The following is a 22,861-nucleotide window of genomic DNA, read 5'->3' on the forward strand; positions in this document are numbered from 1 at the left end:
TAAAATAACACTGTTGTTACAAGTACATAAAATTTGCCTGCACTCATTCATTCTTATTGAGTACTTTATTTGGTCATTCCACAAGAATAAAGATTGTCTTATCAATAGTTAGCACCCAGTTAGCTAGAATGAATCACAAGATGCCAGTTAAGAAAAAGAATTCAGGTTTTGATAGATAAAGGATAATGATACGAATCAGTGGTCATCTAAAATCATACAATGACATTAAAAATAAGAGTAGACAATGTAAACAAATACATATAAAATCTATTTAATGAGCAAAAACAATATTTTACAAAGAAATACATTATAGACATACGGGTATAAGAACACGTACTCATAAACAGTTCGGCGATATTGTATAACAGCTATTACAATAAATATACATTATCATCTAAGATACATAACAACCATTCAGCATCAGGATGCTCACAGCAAGTTTGAAACAGAAATATAAAAGATTGTTCCTTTCACACCCTGCCTTATTTGTGCTTCAGATTTTACAAACTTGTATCATCAATGTACCTTGCCCAAAATTTTATATTTTACATCTGTATCTGCATTACATGAGGTCTCTTTCACAACACTGATCAACTGAATTACAGCAAATGCTAAGCAGATTACTGTTCTCACACACAATGACTACACATTAGAGGAGTTCTTTTTTATATAACTGAACAGTTGAGTATAGTAGATTTCATTTGTACATAAAACTGTCATGTGTCAATGTTATTAAGCAAAAGTGACACATCTTTTAATAGCTGCTTGCATTTGTTTCAGTCACTGTCTGTCTCAGAAACTGTTGCATATGTAGCCTATTACAAAATATAATTAACAAAAAGTAAACCTTTCAAAGTATGTACACAGGAAAGAACTAAACAGTTATAGATTGACCAATTGAAGTGGTGAACAGCACTCAGCCATGGCAAGTGAGGGGGAACTATTCAGCTACTCACCACAACTGGAAAATGGAGCAGTTGGTATTATTCTCCTCTAAAATGTCCTATAATTATTGAAATGAGTGAAGAAAGTAGTACATTGACAAGAAATGGCAAAAGATGTGTGTGCAGCAATATTAAACTGAACTTGTTGCTTCACTCTTTGTTTTGTTGTGTGTATATAGTCTAATTGTTGAGCACAATAAACTTAACAGCCCACACAACCCACTCTAGCAATACTTAGCTAAAAAAAAAAAAAAAAAAAAAATCTGCCATTCTCTCTCCAGGTCCACACCATGTTTAGTTGAGCTACACCACAATTTAGCTGAATCTTGTTTCAGAGCAATATACATTGCACAATAATCTTTCTGGGGATTGGCCAGTAGAAATACATATACATTTTTCACATTTCTGCACCTCATATCCTTCAACAGTTCAGTATGAACTGAGAGTTTTGATTTTATCATCTAAAGAGTGAATAATGCAAAAGCAAGGAAAAAGTAGAATAGTCAGCAAAGTTTATTGATCTGAAACATTTATGACAATAATAATAATAACACATCAATACTTATTTATGGCAATGAAACATTTCTGACAGCAGATGACAGGCAAAATTTGATAACTGCCATATGTCTGTGACTGATGCAAATTTTTAATATTCAGCTGTACATCACATTATAATTTAGATCTGACTAGACTTTAACTTATCATAAAAAATATACAGTGATAAAAACAAATATAATTATGAACTGACAGTTTGACAGAAACTCAATTGAGTTTTTTTGTTATGGCTCTTGTTTCTAACAAATCTGCAATTGATGTATGGTATTAACTTGACATGAGAATACACACATTCACATATAAAATCATGCTATGAATACCATGGGCTTCCAAAAACTGTAAAAATAGCTTTACTCCTTTTAAACCCTTTTTGTTTGCCATTATGTGGGTTAATAAAGAGGGACTGTGTTCAGAATACACGTATTGGATTTAATGCCCACAGAATGTTGTAGATAAAACACTTTTTTTGTTTACATCCACAGCAGTATAGAGGAACACTTCAGTTGTTCACTGTCTCTTGCTCATCATCACTTACAGTTGATAATGAGCATTTACATGTCTGTTTTCCTAAAATGAAAACAGCACTAAATCAGTACTTCATCAGTTTGTACCATTTGCTAAAGACTTATTTGCAACTGTACGTAAGTGAATATCTGTTGATGCATTGATGTAATAGTCAGATGCTTGATTCTTGGAGTAGCCATTTGTTACAGCATGTCCATTTGTGACAGATGTGTGATTGATTTTGGTTTCATTCTGTAAGAAAAGGATATTCTGTGATTAGTTCAAAATACGTCTTGTTGCAAAATCATAAGTTGTCAACAGTCAGAGGAATCCTTATAAATAAATTTATTAAGTGGCGCTACAACCAAATGAAGAGGAAACTATTTCGATGTTAAAATAGTTCTAACAGAGCCAAAAATCACAGTGACAGTTCGATTATTCTGGACGTCTGACAGTGTTTCATTGGGCTTTGGTTTTGACTCATTTTTCAGCCAGTCTGATTCATATTATTGTCAAATACAGTAGATTATAAGTTAAGTTGTCATCAGTCTGAAGATTGTTTTGAACACCACAGTGCATTACTAGGCATGGTGTCTTTGGAGTAGTACGCCGTTGGCTTCTTCTGAACTTCGAACTGACTTACCTCACCAGTTATACCTCACCAGCTATACCTCAGTTAAACGTGAATTTCAAATCACAGTGCAATTCTGCCTTTTCACATCAATAAACATTGACAGAGGTCAAAGCAGTATTAAATGAGAGATTAAAATCCTAGGACTTTGAATTTGTAGTGTAGCAATTCATCAGTGAGCCACCAAGCCACACACAATAGATTAAATCATCATAAAATAAAAATTTTCTTTGTACTGTATTGAGTCATTCTTTTTTCTGGAATTCAGTATCACTGGTTAATTGCACAGTAAACTGGAATGGGTAGTTATAAAAGTAGCCCATATAAATGTTGACAAATGAATCCTGTTAAGACTGAATTATTTCACTTGTCTCACTTTTTTAAAGTTGTTATGAAAGTTGCCCATAAAACATGCTATGAGCAGACTATAAAATATTACTTATTGTTTATTTCACTTATAGTTTCCATAAATGAATTCTACATTACCAATGATATAATGAGTTTCTGTGGTTATTTTGTGATGATATCAAGTCATTAACTACTACATTTACATCTACATGATTGCTCTGTAGTTCATAATTAAGTACCATAATATTGTTGTAGGAGTTTGATTGTAATATGTATCATACATTGGAATTCATATGCAGTTACCACAATAGCCCATGTTAATTTAACAAGTGACTGATTTATAAATGAAATATAATCATTCCAAAAGAGAAATCATTATATATTCCACAAAATTCAGTTACTAGAAATATTCCAAGGACATACATCTTCTGAAACTGCACAGCTGCTCACTAACAAGAAAATGAATGCAAATTTATTAAATTGTTTGATCTTAGATTAGTCAGATGAAGACCAAAACTCTCCTGTCATTAATTGGCTTGAATGATAGGAGGGATGGCTGAGAATAGATACTGGTGAGCAGTATACTGATTAATCTCTCACAAATAAAATCAAAATGTCTTTTGTGTTGCACATGACGAGATTCAATAAATGTGAAATGACAGAACAATTCCTCTTGATGAGAAAAGAATGGAGTACATGAAAAATAAGTACACCCATGAACATCATTCTACAAAATTGCAACTCGTCATCATTGAAATGACGCAAAAAGGAAGATGTAACCACTGCATCAAAACCGTGGCAGATATCAATAAAAATTATTCATCATACATTGCAGGCTTTCGCTGCTAGTATATGTGTCCTCGGTGACTTCTGTTTTATGAGCAAAAGGCTGTACCCCAATGCATATTTCATGGGCCTAATTCATTGTCTCCTAATGCTGGAGACACCATCAGATGGTATAGACTCATATAAAAAATTCAAACTTACATGAGTTCAGCGAGCCAAACTGTTTATATGTATCCACACAATGCCTGAGTCATGGCATCTTTTGATTAATGCCTAAGATCACAGAGTCACGCCTACGAGTCTCTTAGAGCTTGCGGTGCAGTAGAATTGGAGCTGTCTGTTTCATTTGCTACTAAGCATCACAACTTGTCTAATTTCAATCCTTGTTCTTTATTCTAAAGTTATTTTTATTATTTTTTTCAATATGGCCTCTCTGTACATCCAAGCAGAGTAATAGTTGTATTTTAATAAAACTGTAGTAGTACTGAACAAATGAAGTTGGTGGTTCTCTGGTCCCAGAGTATGATCTGCTACTGCCATTTTATCCATGTTTCCCAGGCAAACATTACTCTTGTATTCTTTAAGTCACATGATAATGCTTCTTTTTGTAGATCCTATGTATACTTGACTTCATGTGCAAGGGATTTTGTGTACTCCTACTGTTGCAGGCAACAGGCATAGGTCCCTTGCTGTGTTAAAATGTTCATGCACTTTTCTTATTGGTTTAAGCACTATCAGTACCATGTCTTTTTAGTAATCTGCTGAGCCAATTTGTGACTCTTTTTACAAATGGGAGGAAAATTTTCCCTTTAGTTGGTTTTGTTTTTTCACCTGAAGCTCCAGATCTTTTAGGAGGCAGTGCCTTATTTATCTCTTTGCAGAATAGCAGTTTCTTTTGAAAGTAGTTCTTAAATGATTGAACTTTTTCTCCAAGTACTGCGGTTCACAGAATCTTTTGGGCCAGTCCACCAATGTTTTAATAATTCCCCTTTTGTGCTTGGAATGGTGACTGGAATTTTTGTGACAATATCTATCCATGTGAGTAGGCTTTGTGCTCTAAAAGTTCTGCCACGTTTTTTAAGTACCTGGATATACAAAACTGAATTTGAACCTTCTTTCAGTTACACTGTAGTTATGAAGAGATAAAGATAAGAGATTTTTTACTGCAGAGGATGAAAAATTGAAGATATTAGTTTTGGGTGATAATTTGGTAGCCATACAATTTAAGCACATAGCTCAAAGAATAAGCAAAAATGCATTACAAAGATGGTCAAAATTACTCTCTCAAATAAGGATAATCTGTGGTGAATCAAAAACTGAGAAACTGTAAATTAAAGTCTAAAAGAAAATAACCAACTTTGACAAATTTGATTCCAAAAGGAACCAATGTGCACGGCGACTGTAGATTAATTAAGGAAGAATAGGAATACAGCAATCAGTCATAATCCTACTAGTTTCTTACTATACTTGTGTACTCAGATTTCAATTACAAATAGCCATCTTCAGTGTACTTGAGTGAGTTACCATCCAACGAACTCTCAACAGTACGTCACCTTAAGTCACATGATAATGCTTCTTTTTGTAGATCCTATGTATTCTTGACTGCATGTGCAAGGGGTTTTGTGTACACCAAATGTGGAAAAAATTCATAAGGTGACATGTACTGTAGTGAGTTCGTTGGATGGTAGCTCACTCAAATGCACTGAATTATAGTTGAAATCTGGATATACAAGAATAATATAAAACAGTGGGATTGCCACTGACTGCTGTGTTCCTATTCTATCTTAAAAGAGAACACTGAATTCATTCCACCTGAAAAAGTTTGTACCACACTAAAATACAAGAAGAAAATACAAAAACTGAGTGAATTTAATGTGAAAGAAGAGGAATAAAATCAAAGCAAATTGCAAAATAGTATAAAGAAAATGGAAAAGAGAAAATCACCAAACTGAAATAGATTGTAGTGCAGAAGCAATGAAAAATAAAATAGAAGTTCGCAGCACATAAAAGTGCAATGCTGGACATTACAGTCAGCAAAAGACATCTGTATATTTTGGATGAAAGTAAATGACCTATGGAGAATGAACAAATACAATGAGTACATTATATGATAATATTTTGTTATCAGAAAGCAACATTAAGAAAAATATCTTCTCAAAATCAACCCTAGAATGGAAACAATGAATTCAAATCTCCTTGTAAATGAAATTACAGAAGATTTTCCCCCTGTTGCGAAATATAAATGATCTTTCCTTCCTTTTCAACCTTCCCTTTCCCCACCCCCTCGCCCTACGAGACTTCCATTTCCCTTCCACAGGAAATAACTGTTGGTTCTGAATGTTAGGTAGTGTGTCACTGCTACTTTTATATGTGACTATTGGCACACATTTTGCATTCAAAGGTAAGCACTGGCAAGCAATTGTGTTTCATAATTCATTACTTTTCTCTGGTGAATTTTCCTTTGATACAATTTACAGTTGAATTCAGAAAACGACTTAAAACATGATAATCTTACTCCAGGATCCTTCTCTGAGACTGCTGACTCTCAGATATAATAGTTCAGTATGGTTGCAAATTAGCTTGAAACTCCAGTGAGCTAATGAATATGTTGCTATAAGTCTACATCTAACTGTATGAGTAACCTAGGAGAAATTATAAAATCAGAAGAATTTGAAAACAGCATGATAGTGTTAACTACTGCAACATAACAAATTTGTGTCAAGCTGTAAATTTGTGTGTTTCTCTAAATTAAAAAAAAAAAAAAAAATGCAGATGGCTTATAGGGGACAGTCAAATGAAAACAAGACAGATGGTGGAAAATGTGGGTAGACTGTTTATTATTTAAAAAGTAATCACCATAACAGTTAACACATTTATCTTACTGTGAGACAAGATGGTCAACACCTTCATGGAAAAATGTGTGCAATTGCCTACAGAACCATGATTGCACCCAGGCATACACCTCTTCATCTGAAGCAAATTGACGGCAATGAATGTCTTTCTTCAAGGCTCCAAATATATGGAAATCAGATGGTGAGAAACTTGGACTGTGTGGAGGATGTGTAAGGGCTTACGAGTGAAACTTCTGCAGTATAGTCAAAACAACTTGCCAACAAAATGCCTGTCCACATGTTCATCTATATCTGCATCTGCTTCTACGTCAATATGCCACAAGCCACTTGACAGTGTGTGCTAGAGGGTACTTCTGGTACTACTAACTGGTCCCCCATTCCTTGTTCCACTTGTGAGGGGTGAGTGGGAAGAATGATCATTGGTAAGTCTTTTCATTTTTGTCAGAACGTAAACTGATTTTGTGACATATTACAAGTTCCTAATCAGGAGCGAATTATTTAGTCTCACCTGAGTGCTTTGGTAGTTCAGTTTTTTAATCTCTGCATGTGAATCTGATTTACTAGACACAGTTCTCCATGCGTACAGTAGAGTTCCGTAGTGGATGTCGATTGTCCTTGTTTGTCTGTGTAGTGTAGTTTCCCACAGTCTTTAGTAAGGATAGGGGCTGTGATTGCTGTGTGTGGATACGAGGTGAGTTGGTGACTCTTTGCTCTCAGCTCCAGGCTGTGATGACTTTGGTTATACAGCTTGAAACTGCAGTGGATGGGCATCATTGTTGTGGGCCGGTCGTGGGGATCCAACGGACATCCAGCACATCTGAGTTCACTGATCAGTCCACACCAGTGGCCAGCACAGTTACTGCTCACACTGAGGTTGACCCCTCACCCATTGTCGAGTGGGATGTCACCTTGGAGTGTGGAAGGCGATGAAGGACTTCCCAAGGGGCTGAATGTAAGACCTCCCCAGTTAGTCTGGCAAACAGACTCCAGGCACAAGACATTGTCCCTCAGTCAGATGCAGTTGCTTGTCCTGTTTCAGAGGAAACATCTCAGCCTGAAAGATTCAGACAATCACAGAGGGTAGTATTATTGTTAGTTGTGAGCTCCAAAGTTAGGCACATTATGGTTCCCCTTAGGGACTTGGCTGCCAAGGCAGGGAAGAAATCTAATGTGCACTCCATGTGCATGCTGATAGGATTTGTTCCAGACATGGAACTGGTCCTTCTGCATGCACTGAAGAGCACAGCAGTGGTGGCTCACATCCATGATGTGTGTTGCTTTGGACTGGAAGAGATTCTCTCTGGTTTCAAGCAGCTAACAGAAATGGTAAAGGCTGCCAGTCTTGCTTGCAAGATGAAAGCAGAGCTCACCATTTGCAGCATAGTCAACAGGAATGATTGCCGACTTCTGGTAGAGAACTGAGTGTAGTGTCTGAATCAGAGGCTCAGCTGGTTCTGCGGCCATGTAGCTGAAGACTCCTTGATTTGCGCCACAGGGTGGTTGGGTTTCTGGTCAGCTGAGTAGGTCAGGAGTCCACTACATGCTGTGTGGCATAGACTGGGCAGTTTTTTAGGTTAGAGCATCTTGGGAAAACACAAAAACTTCATTCTCAAAAGGCGCAGGTTGTACATAGGAAGAACATAGAGCCAGGAACTATCGGTATCTGTTGTAAACTGTCATAGCTGTGCTGGGAAAGTACCAGAGCTCCAAGTGCTAATAGAAAGCACTGATTCTCAAATTTTTATGGGCACCAGAAGCTGGTTAAAGCTGGAGATAAGTTCACCCAAAATTTTTGCAAAGAACCTAACAGTGTTCAGCCAGGATAGGTTAAGCGAAGTTGGGAGTGGCATGTTTGTTGCTATTACAAGTAGCCTATCTTGTAGCAAAATTGAAGTAGATAGTTCCTGTGAGTTAGTATGGGCAGAGGTCATTCTTGGCAACTGGAATAAAATAATAATTGGATCCTTTTACTGACCTCCTAAACCAGATGATAACAATTGCCAAAAGGTTCAAAGAAAACTTGGGTTTAATTTCAAACACATACCTGACCCATACAATTCTAGTTGGTGTTGAATTTAATTTACCCTCAATATGTTGGTGAAAATACATGTTTAAATCTGGAAGTACACAGAAAACATCTTCTGAAATTGTGCTAAACGCATTCTCTGAAAATTATTTTGAGCAGTTTGTTCATGAGCCCATGTGAATAGTAAATGGTTGTGAGAATACACTTGACCTCTTAGCAATGATAATCCTAAGCTAATAACGAGCATAAAATTGAAAACAGGGATTAGTGAACACAGGATTGTTGTAGCGTGATTTAATATTTTAACCCCCAAATCCTCCAAAAATAAACAAAAATATACCTATTCAAAAAATCAGATAAAAATTCAATTGACACCTCCCTGAGAGACAATCTCCACTGCTTCACAATTAACAATGTAAGCATAGGCTAGATGCAGCTTCAATTCAAAGAAATAGGATTGACAGCAATTGAGAGATTTAAACCAAGTAAATTAACAAATGACAGAACTAACGCCTTATGGTACATAAAACTGGTCATAACAGTGTTGCAAACCAATGAAAAAAGCATGCCAAATTCAAAGATTGGCAATATTTTACAGAAGCTCAAAATTTAGCACAGATGTCAATGCAAGATACTTATAATAGCTTCCACACTGAAAATTTGTCTTGAAACCTGGCAGAAAATCCTATAAAATTCTGGTCATATGTAATATGTGCTAGTGGCAAGACAAATTGCCTTCTCTGTGTAAAAGCAATGGAAATACTATTGACGACAGTGCATCCAAAGCAGACTTACAAAACACAGCCTTCCGAAATTCCTTCACCAAAGAAGATGAAGTAAATATTTCAGAATTCGAATCAAGAACAGCTGCCAACATGAATAACTTAGAAGTAAATATCTGCAGAGTAGTGAAGCAACTTAAACCACTTAATAAAAGTAAGTCTTATGGTTCAGACTGTATATCAGTTAGTTCCTTTCAGGGTATGCTGATGCAGTAGCTCCATACTTAACAGTGGCAACACCTGCCCCCCCCCCCCCTCCCCTTCCTCCCCCAACTTGATATGTTCGAGGAAATGTAAGACATGTTATTTGGTCTTTTGTGTGCCAAAGTGCAGTGCCATACCTATTCACACAGCATTCTTCTATTGCACGTCACTTTATCTTGCTCTGTGGAATTCAAACATACACTTTTTGTAATGGAAGCTATCAGACCCATATTCAGGACAGTGGAAATTAAAATATTCTGTGGTGCCTCTCCTGTCCCCAGTTGGCTGGTTTGACAACCTACACCCCCTTAAAAAAACTCGCAATTAATACTGGGTGGGATTATTTGTGACTGAGAGAATAAGAACTCTTCAGAAAATTTACACTATTTATTACCTGTTAGCTAATAACATTCTCTTTTGTGTGACATAAAATTAAATATAGGAAACATAAAACCAGTAAAGACAAGAGACAAGCAAGACTGTATGCATTTCTTCAATCCTTAGGTCCCAGAATTTTTTTCTCTCTATCTTGCTAAGCGTTACAGGGCTTGCTTTCCTTTCTGCAAAAGAATCTATTACCTTATTAAAGTTCGCCAAATGTCTTGCTACATGAAAAATCAAAATGTAATTGTATAATACTGAAAGAGTTGGTAACACAAATAGTACCTATGGCTTGTGTGATTTCTCAATTTGATTACATCTGTGTTGTCACTGTCTGCTAGATAAAATGAAAAAGATCTTTCTAATATTGCAGCAATTGTAACACATTCCAAAATAGTGAGACTGATTTTGCACAAATGGTGATTTTTATATACCTCATTTACATAAATAACATGACAGAATGGAATTCGCAAAGTACTAATGTTAAATGTCTATTAGGCCCACTACAAGCAAAAAGTTCTATGTTAGGAAATAGTTTCACATTTCATTCAAATGCTTCAGTTCCTCAAATATGACATCGAAAACTAGTTGTACAAAACTTCTCTATAAATATGGAACTGACATATTCTTCCACATAACTTGTGTGATGTACCCATTTCTTCTCCTTTCTCGATCCAACAAACAATCTTGTCATTACTAACTCTGCAACTATTCCTGCCATTGTCAAAATTTATTCTCCAGTTAACTTCCCTAAGCCTGCCAGAATCACCAGCTCAGTTATCCCACATTTATTTTCTGGTTAGGCATTATCAGGTGTTCATACAATATGTTTTTCATGCTGTTCTGAGAATAGAACTTAAGCAACTGCTAATCGGGGACTGTACAACTGGCCATTAATAGTGTAGGGTTCTGTTAAACATTTTCTGTCAAAATTTCATTTTCTTAGATACACTGAGAAGATATGTAATCTTTCTTGCCTGTTATTCTTGTTAGTCATTTAAGTCCACTCTGGTAGTCCGACTCTATGGATTTCACTAATAACTATAACAATGCTGATCATTCGCGCACCCCATCAACCACATAAACAAACAGCAATTGGCATTCAGTAGTTTTGGTTTATTTGACTCAGCTCGTATAGTCCCATCCCCTCTTGTCTGTGGGAAAGTTTTTTATTTTTAGATGCAACGGAGATGCCCCTGGCAGGGAAATCACGTACACTATGCACCCATTCAAAAATCAACTTATGATTCATTTAGAAATCAACTTTGAATGTGCTCAAAAATGTTCAAAATCCAACAGGGATGTGTTTCAAAACCACATGAATAATCGATAGACCAATGTGCGCTAGTTGCTAGGCGCTTTGTGAAACAAGATTTTTTTTCTTCAAAAATATTAATTTGGCACCCCAAAAAATTCCTGCCCAGGGCAGATACCCTGGTTTGCTGGGTTGCCACCACAAAGTTTTTGGTCTGGTTTGAAAATATTGCAGACCCAGGGCTGTAAATGATTTAGGAGATAAACTAATAAGGGAAACTTCCCATCACACCCCCTTGTGATTTAGTGGTAAGAGTGCCCAGTGTACAGCCCATCAAAAACTGAACACTGATCAAGCATGAAAACAGGAAGAAGGTGTACTGATCATGGGATGTCCACCCTGAACAAATTCATTGGAAAAAAAGTGGTCATGATGTTGGACTGCAAAGTGGGTGAGGTGAGCCGTGTTCAATGCTCTCTTGCGTATTTTTTTTTTTTTTTTTTTTTTTTCTGCTCCCTGTATTCAAGTTTGTGTCTGTGTCATGGTATAATGTCTGTTTGCAGCAGTGAAGTGTAAGGAAGGGACCTACAATGAAATTCAATCCTGCACAACTAATCTATTAGCAGCTGAAAGGAAGTGGCTTTCAAATGCGAACCAAAAGCCTTTGATGACAAGGAGACAATTCAACCGAATCCTCCACCAGAAAACATATCTGGTGGGTCATACATAGACTGTATGTGTGTCATATGATAGGACCTAATTTGTACACCTGGTGAGTGAGTGAGATATGCCTCCCTGCCCAGTTTAGGTGTTTTTACGAATGTGAACGTGATCTCTCCCAAGGAAATGAGAACATAATAGTTTGCCACATAAGCTGCAGATAATGAATGCAACAGTTTCATAACCACACAATTTCTCTGTGCTCTGTCAAAACACATATTTTAGTGTTTTTGAAGTTGCACTCAGTTTTGGAAGTTTTGCTCTTGAATTCCATTGTTAACATAGTTAACATCTGTTTATTTGTTGTTTTCATTCCTGTGAGGTGTCTATGTGGTATCTCACCTGCTCTTACTATTCATCACATTTACTTGTGATAGTACTGTATTCATACCACATGATTTATATTCTATAACCAATGTACAGTATGACAGCCACCAAGCCTACAGAAAGAGAACATACATTTCAATAACTGAATGGACAGTTCATAAAGTTGTGAAAAAAATAAATAAATGGCTCAAGGGGGTTTAGAACCTAGATCACCCACTTCATAATCCAACCCTGTGACCACTTAACCATGGCACCATGGCTATGTCACTTTCCTCAGCATTTTATTTGTTACATTTGGACTGTTCACTGCTTCTGTTTTTTTTTTTTTTTTTTTTTTCGTAGTTCAGTACACCTTCTTCTTGTTTTCATGCTTGATCTGTGTTCAGTTTTTGGCAGGAAATCCACTAGGCCATCTTCCCACTAAATCTGATGGGGGTGCGATTGGTAGGTTTCGTTGTGAGCAGCCATCTTAGGTTGTTTGCAGATGATGATGTCATTTATCATCTTGTAAAGTCATCAGAAGATAAAAAAAAAAATTACAAAACAATTTATAAAAGATATCTGTATGGTGCAAAAATTGGCAATTGACCCTAAATAATGAAAACTGTGAGGTGATCCACATGAGTGCTAAAAGGTATCTGTTAAACTTCAGTTACATGATAAATAAATCAAATCTAAAGGCCGTAAATTCAACTAAATACCTAGGAATTACAATTATGAACAACTTACATTGGAAAGAACACAGAAAATATTGTGGGGAGGGAAAACCAAAGACTGCATTTTATTGGCAGAATGCTTAAAAAATGTAACAGATCTACTAAAGAGACTGCCTACACTACGCTTGTCCATCTACTTTTGGAGTACTGCTGCAAAGTTCAAAGAAAAGTATCATGTTTCATACCATCGTGAAATAGGGGAGACAGAGTTACTGACATGAAACAGGATTTGGGGTGGACATCATTGAAAGAAAGACTTTTTTTGCTGCGGTGGAATCTACTCACGAAATTTCAGCCACCAACTTTCTCCTCTGAATACAAAAATATTTTGTTGATGCTGACCTAAATAGGGAGAAAAGATGATCATAATAAAATAGGGAAATCAGAGCTTAGACAGGGAGATATAGGTGTTCCTTTTCTCTTTTCTTCATGCGCTGTTTGAGATTGGAATAACAGAGAATTATTGTGGAGCTGGTTCGATGAACCCTCTGCCAGCAATTAAGTGTGATTCATGGAGTATAAATATATGTAGATGTAGATGCAGATGAAGCCTCTGTATTAGCTCTAATTTCTAAAAAAATTTCTTTGTGGTCATTTTGTGGGAGGAAGTAATATGTTGTCCGACTCTTCTCAGAAAGCACACTCTCAAAATTTCAACAGGGACCCTTTCTGTGATGCACAACGATTCTCTTGTAGTATCTACCACTGGAGTTTGTCAAGGATTTCTGTAATGCTCTCATGCTGACAAAATGATCCTGTGATGAAATGTGCACTCTTTGTTGGATCTTCTTTATCTCTTTTATCAGAACTACCTGGTAAGCATCCCAGGCCTATTTATGAACAGTACTCAAGAATCAATTAAGCAAACACATTGTAAGCCATTTCTTTTGTGGATGAGTTACATTACCTTAAGATTCTTAACATTAAATGTCTAACAGTACTCCACCAAAATATTCAGTGTGTAAAAAACAAAGTGCAACAGCTGGAAGTCGAGTTACAAATCTTAGACAGCACTGTTATCTGTATTACAGAGCACTGGTGTAAAGAAAGTGAAATCTTATATATTAATTTACCCTCTTATGTCCAAGCATGTTCTTATTGCAGAAACACAATGAAAGGTGGAGGATCATGTATTAATGTTAAGAATGGCATTGAATTTAAAGTCAGAAATGATATTATCATGCTAAGTGTAGACAAAGACTTTGAAGCATCAGCAATAGAGATTTATTATTTTTTTTTCATCAGTCTACTGACTGGTTTGATGCGGCCCACCACAAATTCCTTTCCTGTGCTAACCTCTTCATCTCAGAGTAGCACTTGCAACCTACGTCCTCAATTATTTGCTTGACGTATTCCAATCTCTGTCTTCCTCTACAATTTTTGCCCTCTACAGCTCCCTCTAGTACCATGGAAGTCATTCCCTCATGTCTTAGCAGATGTCCTATCATCCTGTCCCTTCTCCTTATCAGTGTTTTCCACATATTCCTTTCCTCTATGATTCTGCATAGAACCTCCTCATTCCTTACCTTATCAGTCCGCCTAATTTTCAACATTCGTCTATAGCACCACATCTCAAATGCTTCGACTCTCTTCTGTTCCGGTTTTCCCACAGTCCATGTTTCACTGCCATACAATGCTGTACTCCAGACGTACATCCTCAGAAATTTCTTCCTCAAATTAAGGCCGGTATTTGATATTAGTAGACTTCTCTTGGCCAGAAATGCCTTTTTTGCCATAGCGAGTCTGCTTTTGATGTCCTCCTTGCTCCATCCATCACTGGTTATTTTACTGCCTAGGTAGCAGAATTCCTTAACTTCATTGACTTCGTGACCATCAATCCTGATGTTAAGTTTCTCGCTGTTCTCATTTCTACTACTTCTCATTACCTTCGTCTTTCTCCAATTTACTCTCAAACCATACTGTGTACTCATTAGACTGTTCATTCCATTCAGCAGATCATTTAATTCTTCTTCACTTTCACTCAGGATAACAATGTCATCAGCGAATCGTATCATTGATATCCTTTCACCTTGTATTTTAATTCCACTCCTGAACCTTTCTTTTATTTCCATCATTGCTTCTTCGATGTACAGATTGAAGAGTAGGGGCGAAAGGCTACAGCCTTGTCTTACACCCTTCTTAATACGAGCACTTCGTTCTTGATCGTCCACTCTTATTATTCCCTCTTGGTTGTTGTACATATTGTATATGTCCTGTCTCTCCCTATAGCTTACCCCTACTTTTTTCAGAATCTCGAACAGCTTGCACCATTTAATATTGTCAAACGCTTTTTCCAGGTCGACAAATCCTATGAAAGTGTCTTGATTTTTCTTTAGCCTTCCTTCCATTATTAGCCGTAACGTCAAAATTGCCTCTCTCGTCCCTTTACTTTTCCTAAAGCCAAACTGATCGTCACCTAGCGCATTCTCAATTTTCTTTTCCATTCTTCTGTATATTATTCTTGTAAGCAGCTTCGATGCATGAGCTGTTAAGCTGATTGTGCGATAATTCTTGCACTTGTCAGCTCTTGCCGTCTTCGGAATTGTGTGGATGATGCTTTTCCAAAAGTCAGATGGTATATCGCCAGACTCATATATTCTACACACCAACGTGAATAGCCGTTTTGTTGCCACTTCCCCCAATGATTTTAGGAATTCTGATGGAATGTTATCTATATCTTCTGCATTATTTGACCGTAAGTCCTCCAGAGCTCTTTTAAATTCCGATTCTAATACTGGATCCCCTATCTCTTCTAAATCGACTCCTGTTTCTTCTTCTATCACATCAGACAAATCTTCACCCTCATAGAGGCTTTCAATGTATTCTTTCCACCTATCTGCTCTCTCCTCTGCATTTAACAGTGGAATTCCCGTTGCACTCTAAATGTTACCACCGTTGCTTTTAATGTCACCAATGGTTGTTTTGACTTTCCTGCATGCTGACTCTGTCCTTCCGACAGTCATATCTTTTTTGATGTCTTCACATTTCTCCTGCAGCCATTTTGTCTTAGCTTCCCTGCACTTCCTATTTATTTCATTCCTCAGCGACTTGTGTTTCTGTATTCCTGATTTTCCCGGAACATGTTTGTACTTCCTCCTTTCATCAATCAACTGACGTATTTCTTCTGTTACCCATGGTTTCTTCGCAGCTACCTTCTTTGTACCTATGTTTTCCTTCCCAACTTCTATGATGGCCCTTTTTAGAGATGTCCATTCCTCTTCAACTGTACTGCCTACTGCGCTATTCTTTATTGCTGTATCTATAGCGTTAGAGAACTTCATACGTATCTCGTCATTCCTTAGTACTTCCGTATCCCACTTCTTTGCGTGTTGATTCTTCCTGACTAATGTCTTGAACTTCAGCCTACTCTTCATCACTACTATATTGTGATCTGAGTCTATATCTGCTCCTGGGTATGCCTTACAATCTAGTATCTCTGTCTGACCATGATGTAATCTAATTGAAATCTTCCCGTATCTCCCGGCCTTTTCCAAGTATACCTCCTCCTCTTGTGATTCTTGAACAGGGTATTCGCTATTACTAGCTGAAACCTGTTACAGAACTGAATTAGTCTTTCTCCTCTTTCATTCCTTGTCTCAAGCCCAATAGAGATAGTTGCTATAAATATGCCCAAGAAACTAACTATATTATGTGTATATCATTCTCCCAGTGGTAATTTAGAGATATTCTTTTCAAAACTTATATAAAGCCTAGAACTAGGATTGACTCTGAAACATAATATCCTTTTGTGTGGGGACTTTAACATAAATACAACTAAAACAGATGACACCAGTAACACATTTGTGAATATCCTACATAGTTTTGGTATATCATCACTAGTCAACTGTGCAACAAGAATAACCACAAATGCATCATCTACCATTGACCATGTAGCTACAGATGTAGGCAGAGGAAACTGTGATGTACTTGTCAAAAATCTGAGACTGTCTGACCATCTATGTCAGATTATAAAAGTAAAAGCTTGTGATAAAAAAGAATCAAAACTGCATGTATATAAAAGAGTCTACTCCCCATCAGCTTTGCAAGACTTTTCTTTAAAGTTAGCATGTGAAAGTTGGGAAGGAGTATACATAAAAACTAAAGTGAATAACAAGTTCTCCAATTTTATGTTTGAGTTTAAATTAAAATTTGAAGAAACATTCCCCAAAGCACTAATTCCCGTTGGAACATACACCAACAATAAATGGATTACTAAAGGAATTAGAAAAAGTGCTCAAACTTGTAAATACCTAAACTCCATTAAAAAGGACAATAGTGATCCAATTTTTTGCACTACTACAAAAACTACAAAAGGATCTATAGGAAGGTACTCCACACTGCAAAAAAATCAGCCAACGATAGATTCATAAATTTAGCCAATAATAAAAGTAAAGCTATATGGGCTGTAGTGAAGCAAGAAACAGGAACTGTGAAGCAGTGAGGTACAAACACACAAATCATGAACAAGGAAAACTTAGAAAGTAACCTGAAAGAATTAGCAAATTATGTGAATACCTACTTTAGCAGCATTGCAATGAACTTACAGAAAAATTGTCCAAAAGGTGCTAATCAACCAATACAGAAGCATACAGCAAACTCAATGGTATTGCTTCCAACTACTGAGGAGGAAGTATGCAATGTTGTAATGCAATTAAAGAACAAAAACTCAGTAGGTTTAGATGAAATCCCAATGTGTGAGCTGAAAAAATGCATACACAGTATCAAAGCTCCAATAACAGAAATCATAAATGAATACTTCAAAACTGGTTGCTTCCCTGACTATCTGAAGCATGCTAAAATTTTACCAGTTCACAAGAAAGGTGACATAGAAAACGTTGAGAACTACAGATCAATAGCCCTAATGTCATACTTTTCCAAAGTGATAGAAACAATAACGAAAAACAGGCTTTTGAGCTATCTAAGTAAATTCAACCTCCTCTGCTATGAACAGTATGGTTTCAGGGCTGGTAGAGGTACAGAATCTGCAATAGAAGCACTAGATGAGAACAGCTATGTAACTGGCCTTTTCCTAGACCTGTCTAAGGCATTTGATACAGTTGACCACCAGAAGCTGTCACATAAATTAGAGGCACTAGGAGTAAGGGGAGTGGTTCTCAAATGGTTTCATTCACATCTAGAAAACAGAGTACAGTCAGTAGAGATCACACATGTCTCCAGTGGATCAAGTACATTGAGAAACATATATCTGATCCACAATATATCAATATTGGGGTCCCTCAAGGAAGTGTACTTGGCCCTGTATTATTTCTGGTGTATATAAATGATTTCCCACAACATATCAGCCATGGAGAGAAGATACTGTTTGCAGATGACAGCAACATAGTAATCACCAGTAAGACACCAGCACAAATGTTGGAAAATTCTACTGAAGTGCTAAGGGATGTTCACAAATGGTCCCAGGAAAACAAAGTAGCTCTCAATGTAAAGAAAACAAATACAATATGCTTTAGAATGAACAGAAAACAGAGCCCCTTAAATTTAAAACTAGATAACATCTCCATAGATGATGTACCTACAACAAAATTCTTAGGGTTGCACATTGACAACCAAATGAAGTGGAATGAACATGCTATGAAACTCTCAAAAAAGATATCCACAACATGGTATGCACTTGTATCCATTTGCAGTAGTGAATATTTGAGGACTGTATACTTTAGTTATGTTCATTCGGTACTCAGTTATGGTATTATTTTCTGGGGAAATAGTGCTCAGAATTTACAAACAGTATTTAAAATGCAAAAGAGAGCAGTAAGAATTATAACAAAAAGCAGTAAGCAGGCCCACTGCAGAGAACTTTTCAAAATGTTAGAAATTCTAACTGTTCCTTGTGAATTTATATTCCAAACCATAGTGTACATCAAGAAAAATATAAAAAATTATAGCACAAATAGCAGTTTTCATAACTACAGTACAAGAACAAGTCACTGTCTTCACCTAGACAGAAAGAATAAACATAAGACCCAAAATAGCTTCTTGTATGAAGGTGTAAAACTGTACAATAAACTGCTAAAGAAAATAAAAGAAGCAGATAATGTGTACTACTTTAGGAAAAATCTTAAATTGTTTTTGCAGGAACACTGCTTTTAGACTATAAGTGAATTCCTTAGTACAAAATGATTGTAAATAGCTTTTGTTTCACAATATTTTGATAAGGAGCAAAAATGACTGTAAATAACTTATATGTCACAATGTTTAACTACATGTAACAACAAACTGTATAAATATATGAATGTATGCAACTGACAACATCCATATATTTTAAAATGTCCACAGATGGATAAATAAATAAATTAATTAATTAACCTCAGTTGGTAACGTTGTATTGACTACAATTCAGGTTTGCTGGACAGCCCTAACACATCCTCAATACAGTCCCATTCTCTTGCCAAGAGAGTTCCATATTTCTAGAGCCCTGAAGGAAAACGTTTATGGCCATCAATTTGCTTTGGATGAAGAGGTGCACATCTGGGTACAATCACGGCTCCATAGGCAATCACAAACATTTTTCCATGAAGGCAATGACTGTCTTGTCTCACAGTGGGATAAATGTACAAACAATTATAATGATTACTTTTGAAGTAATAAACAGTGTACTTACTTTTTTCTATCTATCTAGTTTTCATTTGACTGCCCCTTATATTATAGGGCTGTATGTGCTGACCATGCTGCAACCATTCTAAAGTTTTCTATGGTTTTTGTTCCAGATTTAGTGTTACTATTATTTTTCCTTATTAGAGTTTTTTTCCTACCTGTGGTTCAGATTTCTCTTCTCTTCGTGATTTGCTCTTGTAAGCTTGATTATAAAAATTCGAAAACAGGAAATAGAACATGACAGCATGCATTCCAATCCACCACACAAATGCCTTGGGATAGTTGCAGTCTATGAACAATAGCTGGAAGGCATGTACCATTATTGCTACAAACTGTACCTGCAAACATAAATATTTGTTTTGCGGCTTCAATTATTTATACATAACAAAGTAACAAGATGACAAAAGACATCTTAACTTTCTAAGCAAGTCAAAAGTCCTCTAGGGAAAAAGCTACTGGTGTATCTGGTAACAGTAAAACAAAATTAGAGCTAAATATCATTCTGTTTTGAGATAACAAAATACAAAGTGAAGGTAACTGTTATTTTGAAATGGAGGAAAAGCAAAACTTACACATGCACACACACACACACACACACACACACACACACACACACACACACACACACACTCACATGTGCACTAGAGCTTGTAAGACAGTTACATTCAACAACTGGCCACTTCACAATACTGCAAATCGCAGGGATAAACACATCAATAAGTTAGTGTATGCTGACAGTTTCCACTGACTGGTGTCTTTTAGAATCATATTTTGAGAGACTTACATCAGCAAGGAAGTTCTTAACCCATATAGCTTTGTCATAAGTACAACATGCTGTGTTAATAATAATTATCTTCTAGGCATTTTTAAACAACAATATTATGAAAAGGAAAGTTGCTACTCACCATATGGCAAAGATGTTGAGTCGCAGATAGGCACAACAAAAAGATTGTCACAAACAAAACTTTCGGCCATTAAGGCCTTTGTGACCAGTACACACACACACACACACACACACACACACACACACACACACATAAAGTCGTGAGTGTGCATGCGTGTGTGTGTGTGTGTGTGTGTGTGTGTGTGTGTGTGTGTGTGTGTGTGTGTGTGTGTGTGTCTGTGTGTGTGTGTATTGTTGATGGCCTTAATGGCCAAAAGATGAGTAGTGACTTTCCTTTTCGTAATATTGTTACATTCCATCCAGGCATTTTAAATAGTTAGATAAGTTAACTGCAGTTCCACAGTGGATATATTCTTTAAATAAATTTGTTATAAACAATGCACTGTTTTCAAAACGACTAATAATATCTGTAACTAAGTTACCAAACAATAACTGACTGTACGTGCTCTTCATTAAACCTGACTTTGGTTTGAAAGGGGAGAGTTATACTATCACAGATATTTTCATGACTTTCTCAATGATTTAAATATGCCCAATGGCTAGCAAAGTCCACTCTAAAAGCAAACCAGTGATGTTCCTTCTTGACAACTCTTTCTTGTATAAAAAATATACTTTATTTAAAGATTTTAGATGGCTCCATGAAGAAAATGGGATCTTTTATGAAAATGAACAGTTTCACTCAAACAAAAATATATGGTATATAAAATCTAAATTTCACATGTTAATGTGATACTATAATAACATTTAATTAGCATGATGCAGATTTCCAATTATCATATTACTTTTAGATGTGCTTGGAAAGTTGCACGGTCAGCCTCTGTTTAGGCAACTTCAGCACTGGAATTGAAAGATTAAATGAGGCTGTTTGTAAGCCTTGTCCAACATCTTAACAATTATGCCTTTACATATTTACAAATAATAGCTTTATTCTCAGAATGTAAAACAGTTTCCTCATTTTATTTGCTTTTACTGTGTCTGTTGATTTTTGTATTGTAGAGATTATGTAGCTTTTATTGTTATTCACTGAATTGGCATCTCCTAACCACTGGCTTTATTTCAAGTTCTCGGTCAAGAATCTCATAACTGATGTGTTTATGAAAGATGGTGGTACTTAACATTAGACAATAAAATTAGGAAAGAGAGAATGGTTCTTCACCCATAGAAAAATGAAAATCATCAAAATACAAAAACAGGAAATAATTATAGCTGGTATAAGAAAACTTTCCTTATTGAGAGAATAAGCATTGTAAACCAGTTTTAACTTACCATTTGGAAGGCAGTGAGGTATTTTTTCCACCAAAGGTATTTTTGATATTGTGGGCCCATTGCAGCCAACAAGTAATAAGTATACATAATAATGTGAACAAATGTGTTAACCAGTCCAAAGAAAGTGCTGTGGCCTCCTAGAATTGAAACATAAACAATAAAATGTGTCACTATCATTTGGTATACTCCAAAATTTATGAAGTGCAAGTCAAAATACTGGTAAGGTGTGCTTCACATACAAAGAGTTAATATGGGTAATTTGTAAATTAAATATAGGGTTAGGTGTTTTACAATAACTTTGTGCAGATTTTGGTCAATATTATCTTTTGGTTACCAATTTTATTAAAAAAAGAAAGTTACAATATTTCAGAGATGAAATTAAAAGAAAACTGCTAGCTGTGTACAGGAGAGCAATCTTACTGATTCTCAAAAAAAATTACATTTTCACAACTGAAATTGCTGCTGGATTATCTACGTCAGATGATTTCTGTGATAGTTTTCAGAATACATAACATTTACAGCTGAAGTGGATATTTGAGGTTTTGATTGAACAGTCAAACAGTTTGGGAGAAAAAAGTCCTGATTGCTGACTATATTTTCTTAATCATCTAGTCATACAAGTCTTTTTAGTATTTTGGAATATGTTCTAACTGTCTCTTCACTGTACTGCTTCTCTTCATCTGAGAAGAATTGTCTTCAAAGACTGCCATAGCAGCATCTCCATTTGGAAGGATTTTACCATTTCCTTTATTGTCAGATTAAACTACCTTGAGTTCAATTTCTACCTTCTTATTACACTTGCTGATAGCCATAAGGTCCTCATAGTTCAGTTTCTCACAATTAGAGTTCAGAAACTCACACACATTCTCTTCAGTAAAATAAATGAAAACCATTTGAGGCACCATGCAATACCTCTTCAGTTTCACTGGTAATTTCACTGACCAGTTTATAATTTGGATATGATTAAGCAACAGCCAATGTGTTTCTGTGCATACCCATCACAAATTTTAGAGTGAAATAATTTAATTGTACTAGTTACCATCCTAAT

The 22,861-nt window shown here is 36.1% G+C and overlaps 1 protein-coding gene across 1 annotated transcript in view; it reads right to left on the reverse strand.

The window, feature by feature from the left end:
• Positions 1 to 270: 270 nt before the first annotated feature.
• Positions 271 to 22,861, reverse strand: part of LOC124582891 (elongation of very long chain fatty acids protein AAEL008004-like) — a gene marked incomplete at its 5' end in the record, with an annotated part of 50,216 nt that continues 27,625 nt past the window's right edge. The window contains 3 exon segments of the mRNA XM_047131320.1: positions 271 to 2,255; positions 19,802 to 19,981; positions 21,814 to 21,950. Coding sequence (XP_046987276.1) covers positions 2,100 to 2,255; positions 19,802 to 19,981; positions 21,814 to 21,950 — 473 coding nt within the window.

Source organism: Schistocerca americana, unplaced genomic scaffold (genome assembly GCF_021461395.2).
Source record: "Schistocerca americana isolate TAMUIC-IGC-003095 unplaced genomic scaffold, iqSchAmer2.1 HiC_scaffold_421, whole genome shotgun sequence".
Lineage (NCBI taxonomy): Eukaryota > Metazoa > Arthropoda > Insecta > Orthoptera > Acrididae > Schistocerca > Schistocerca americana.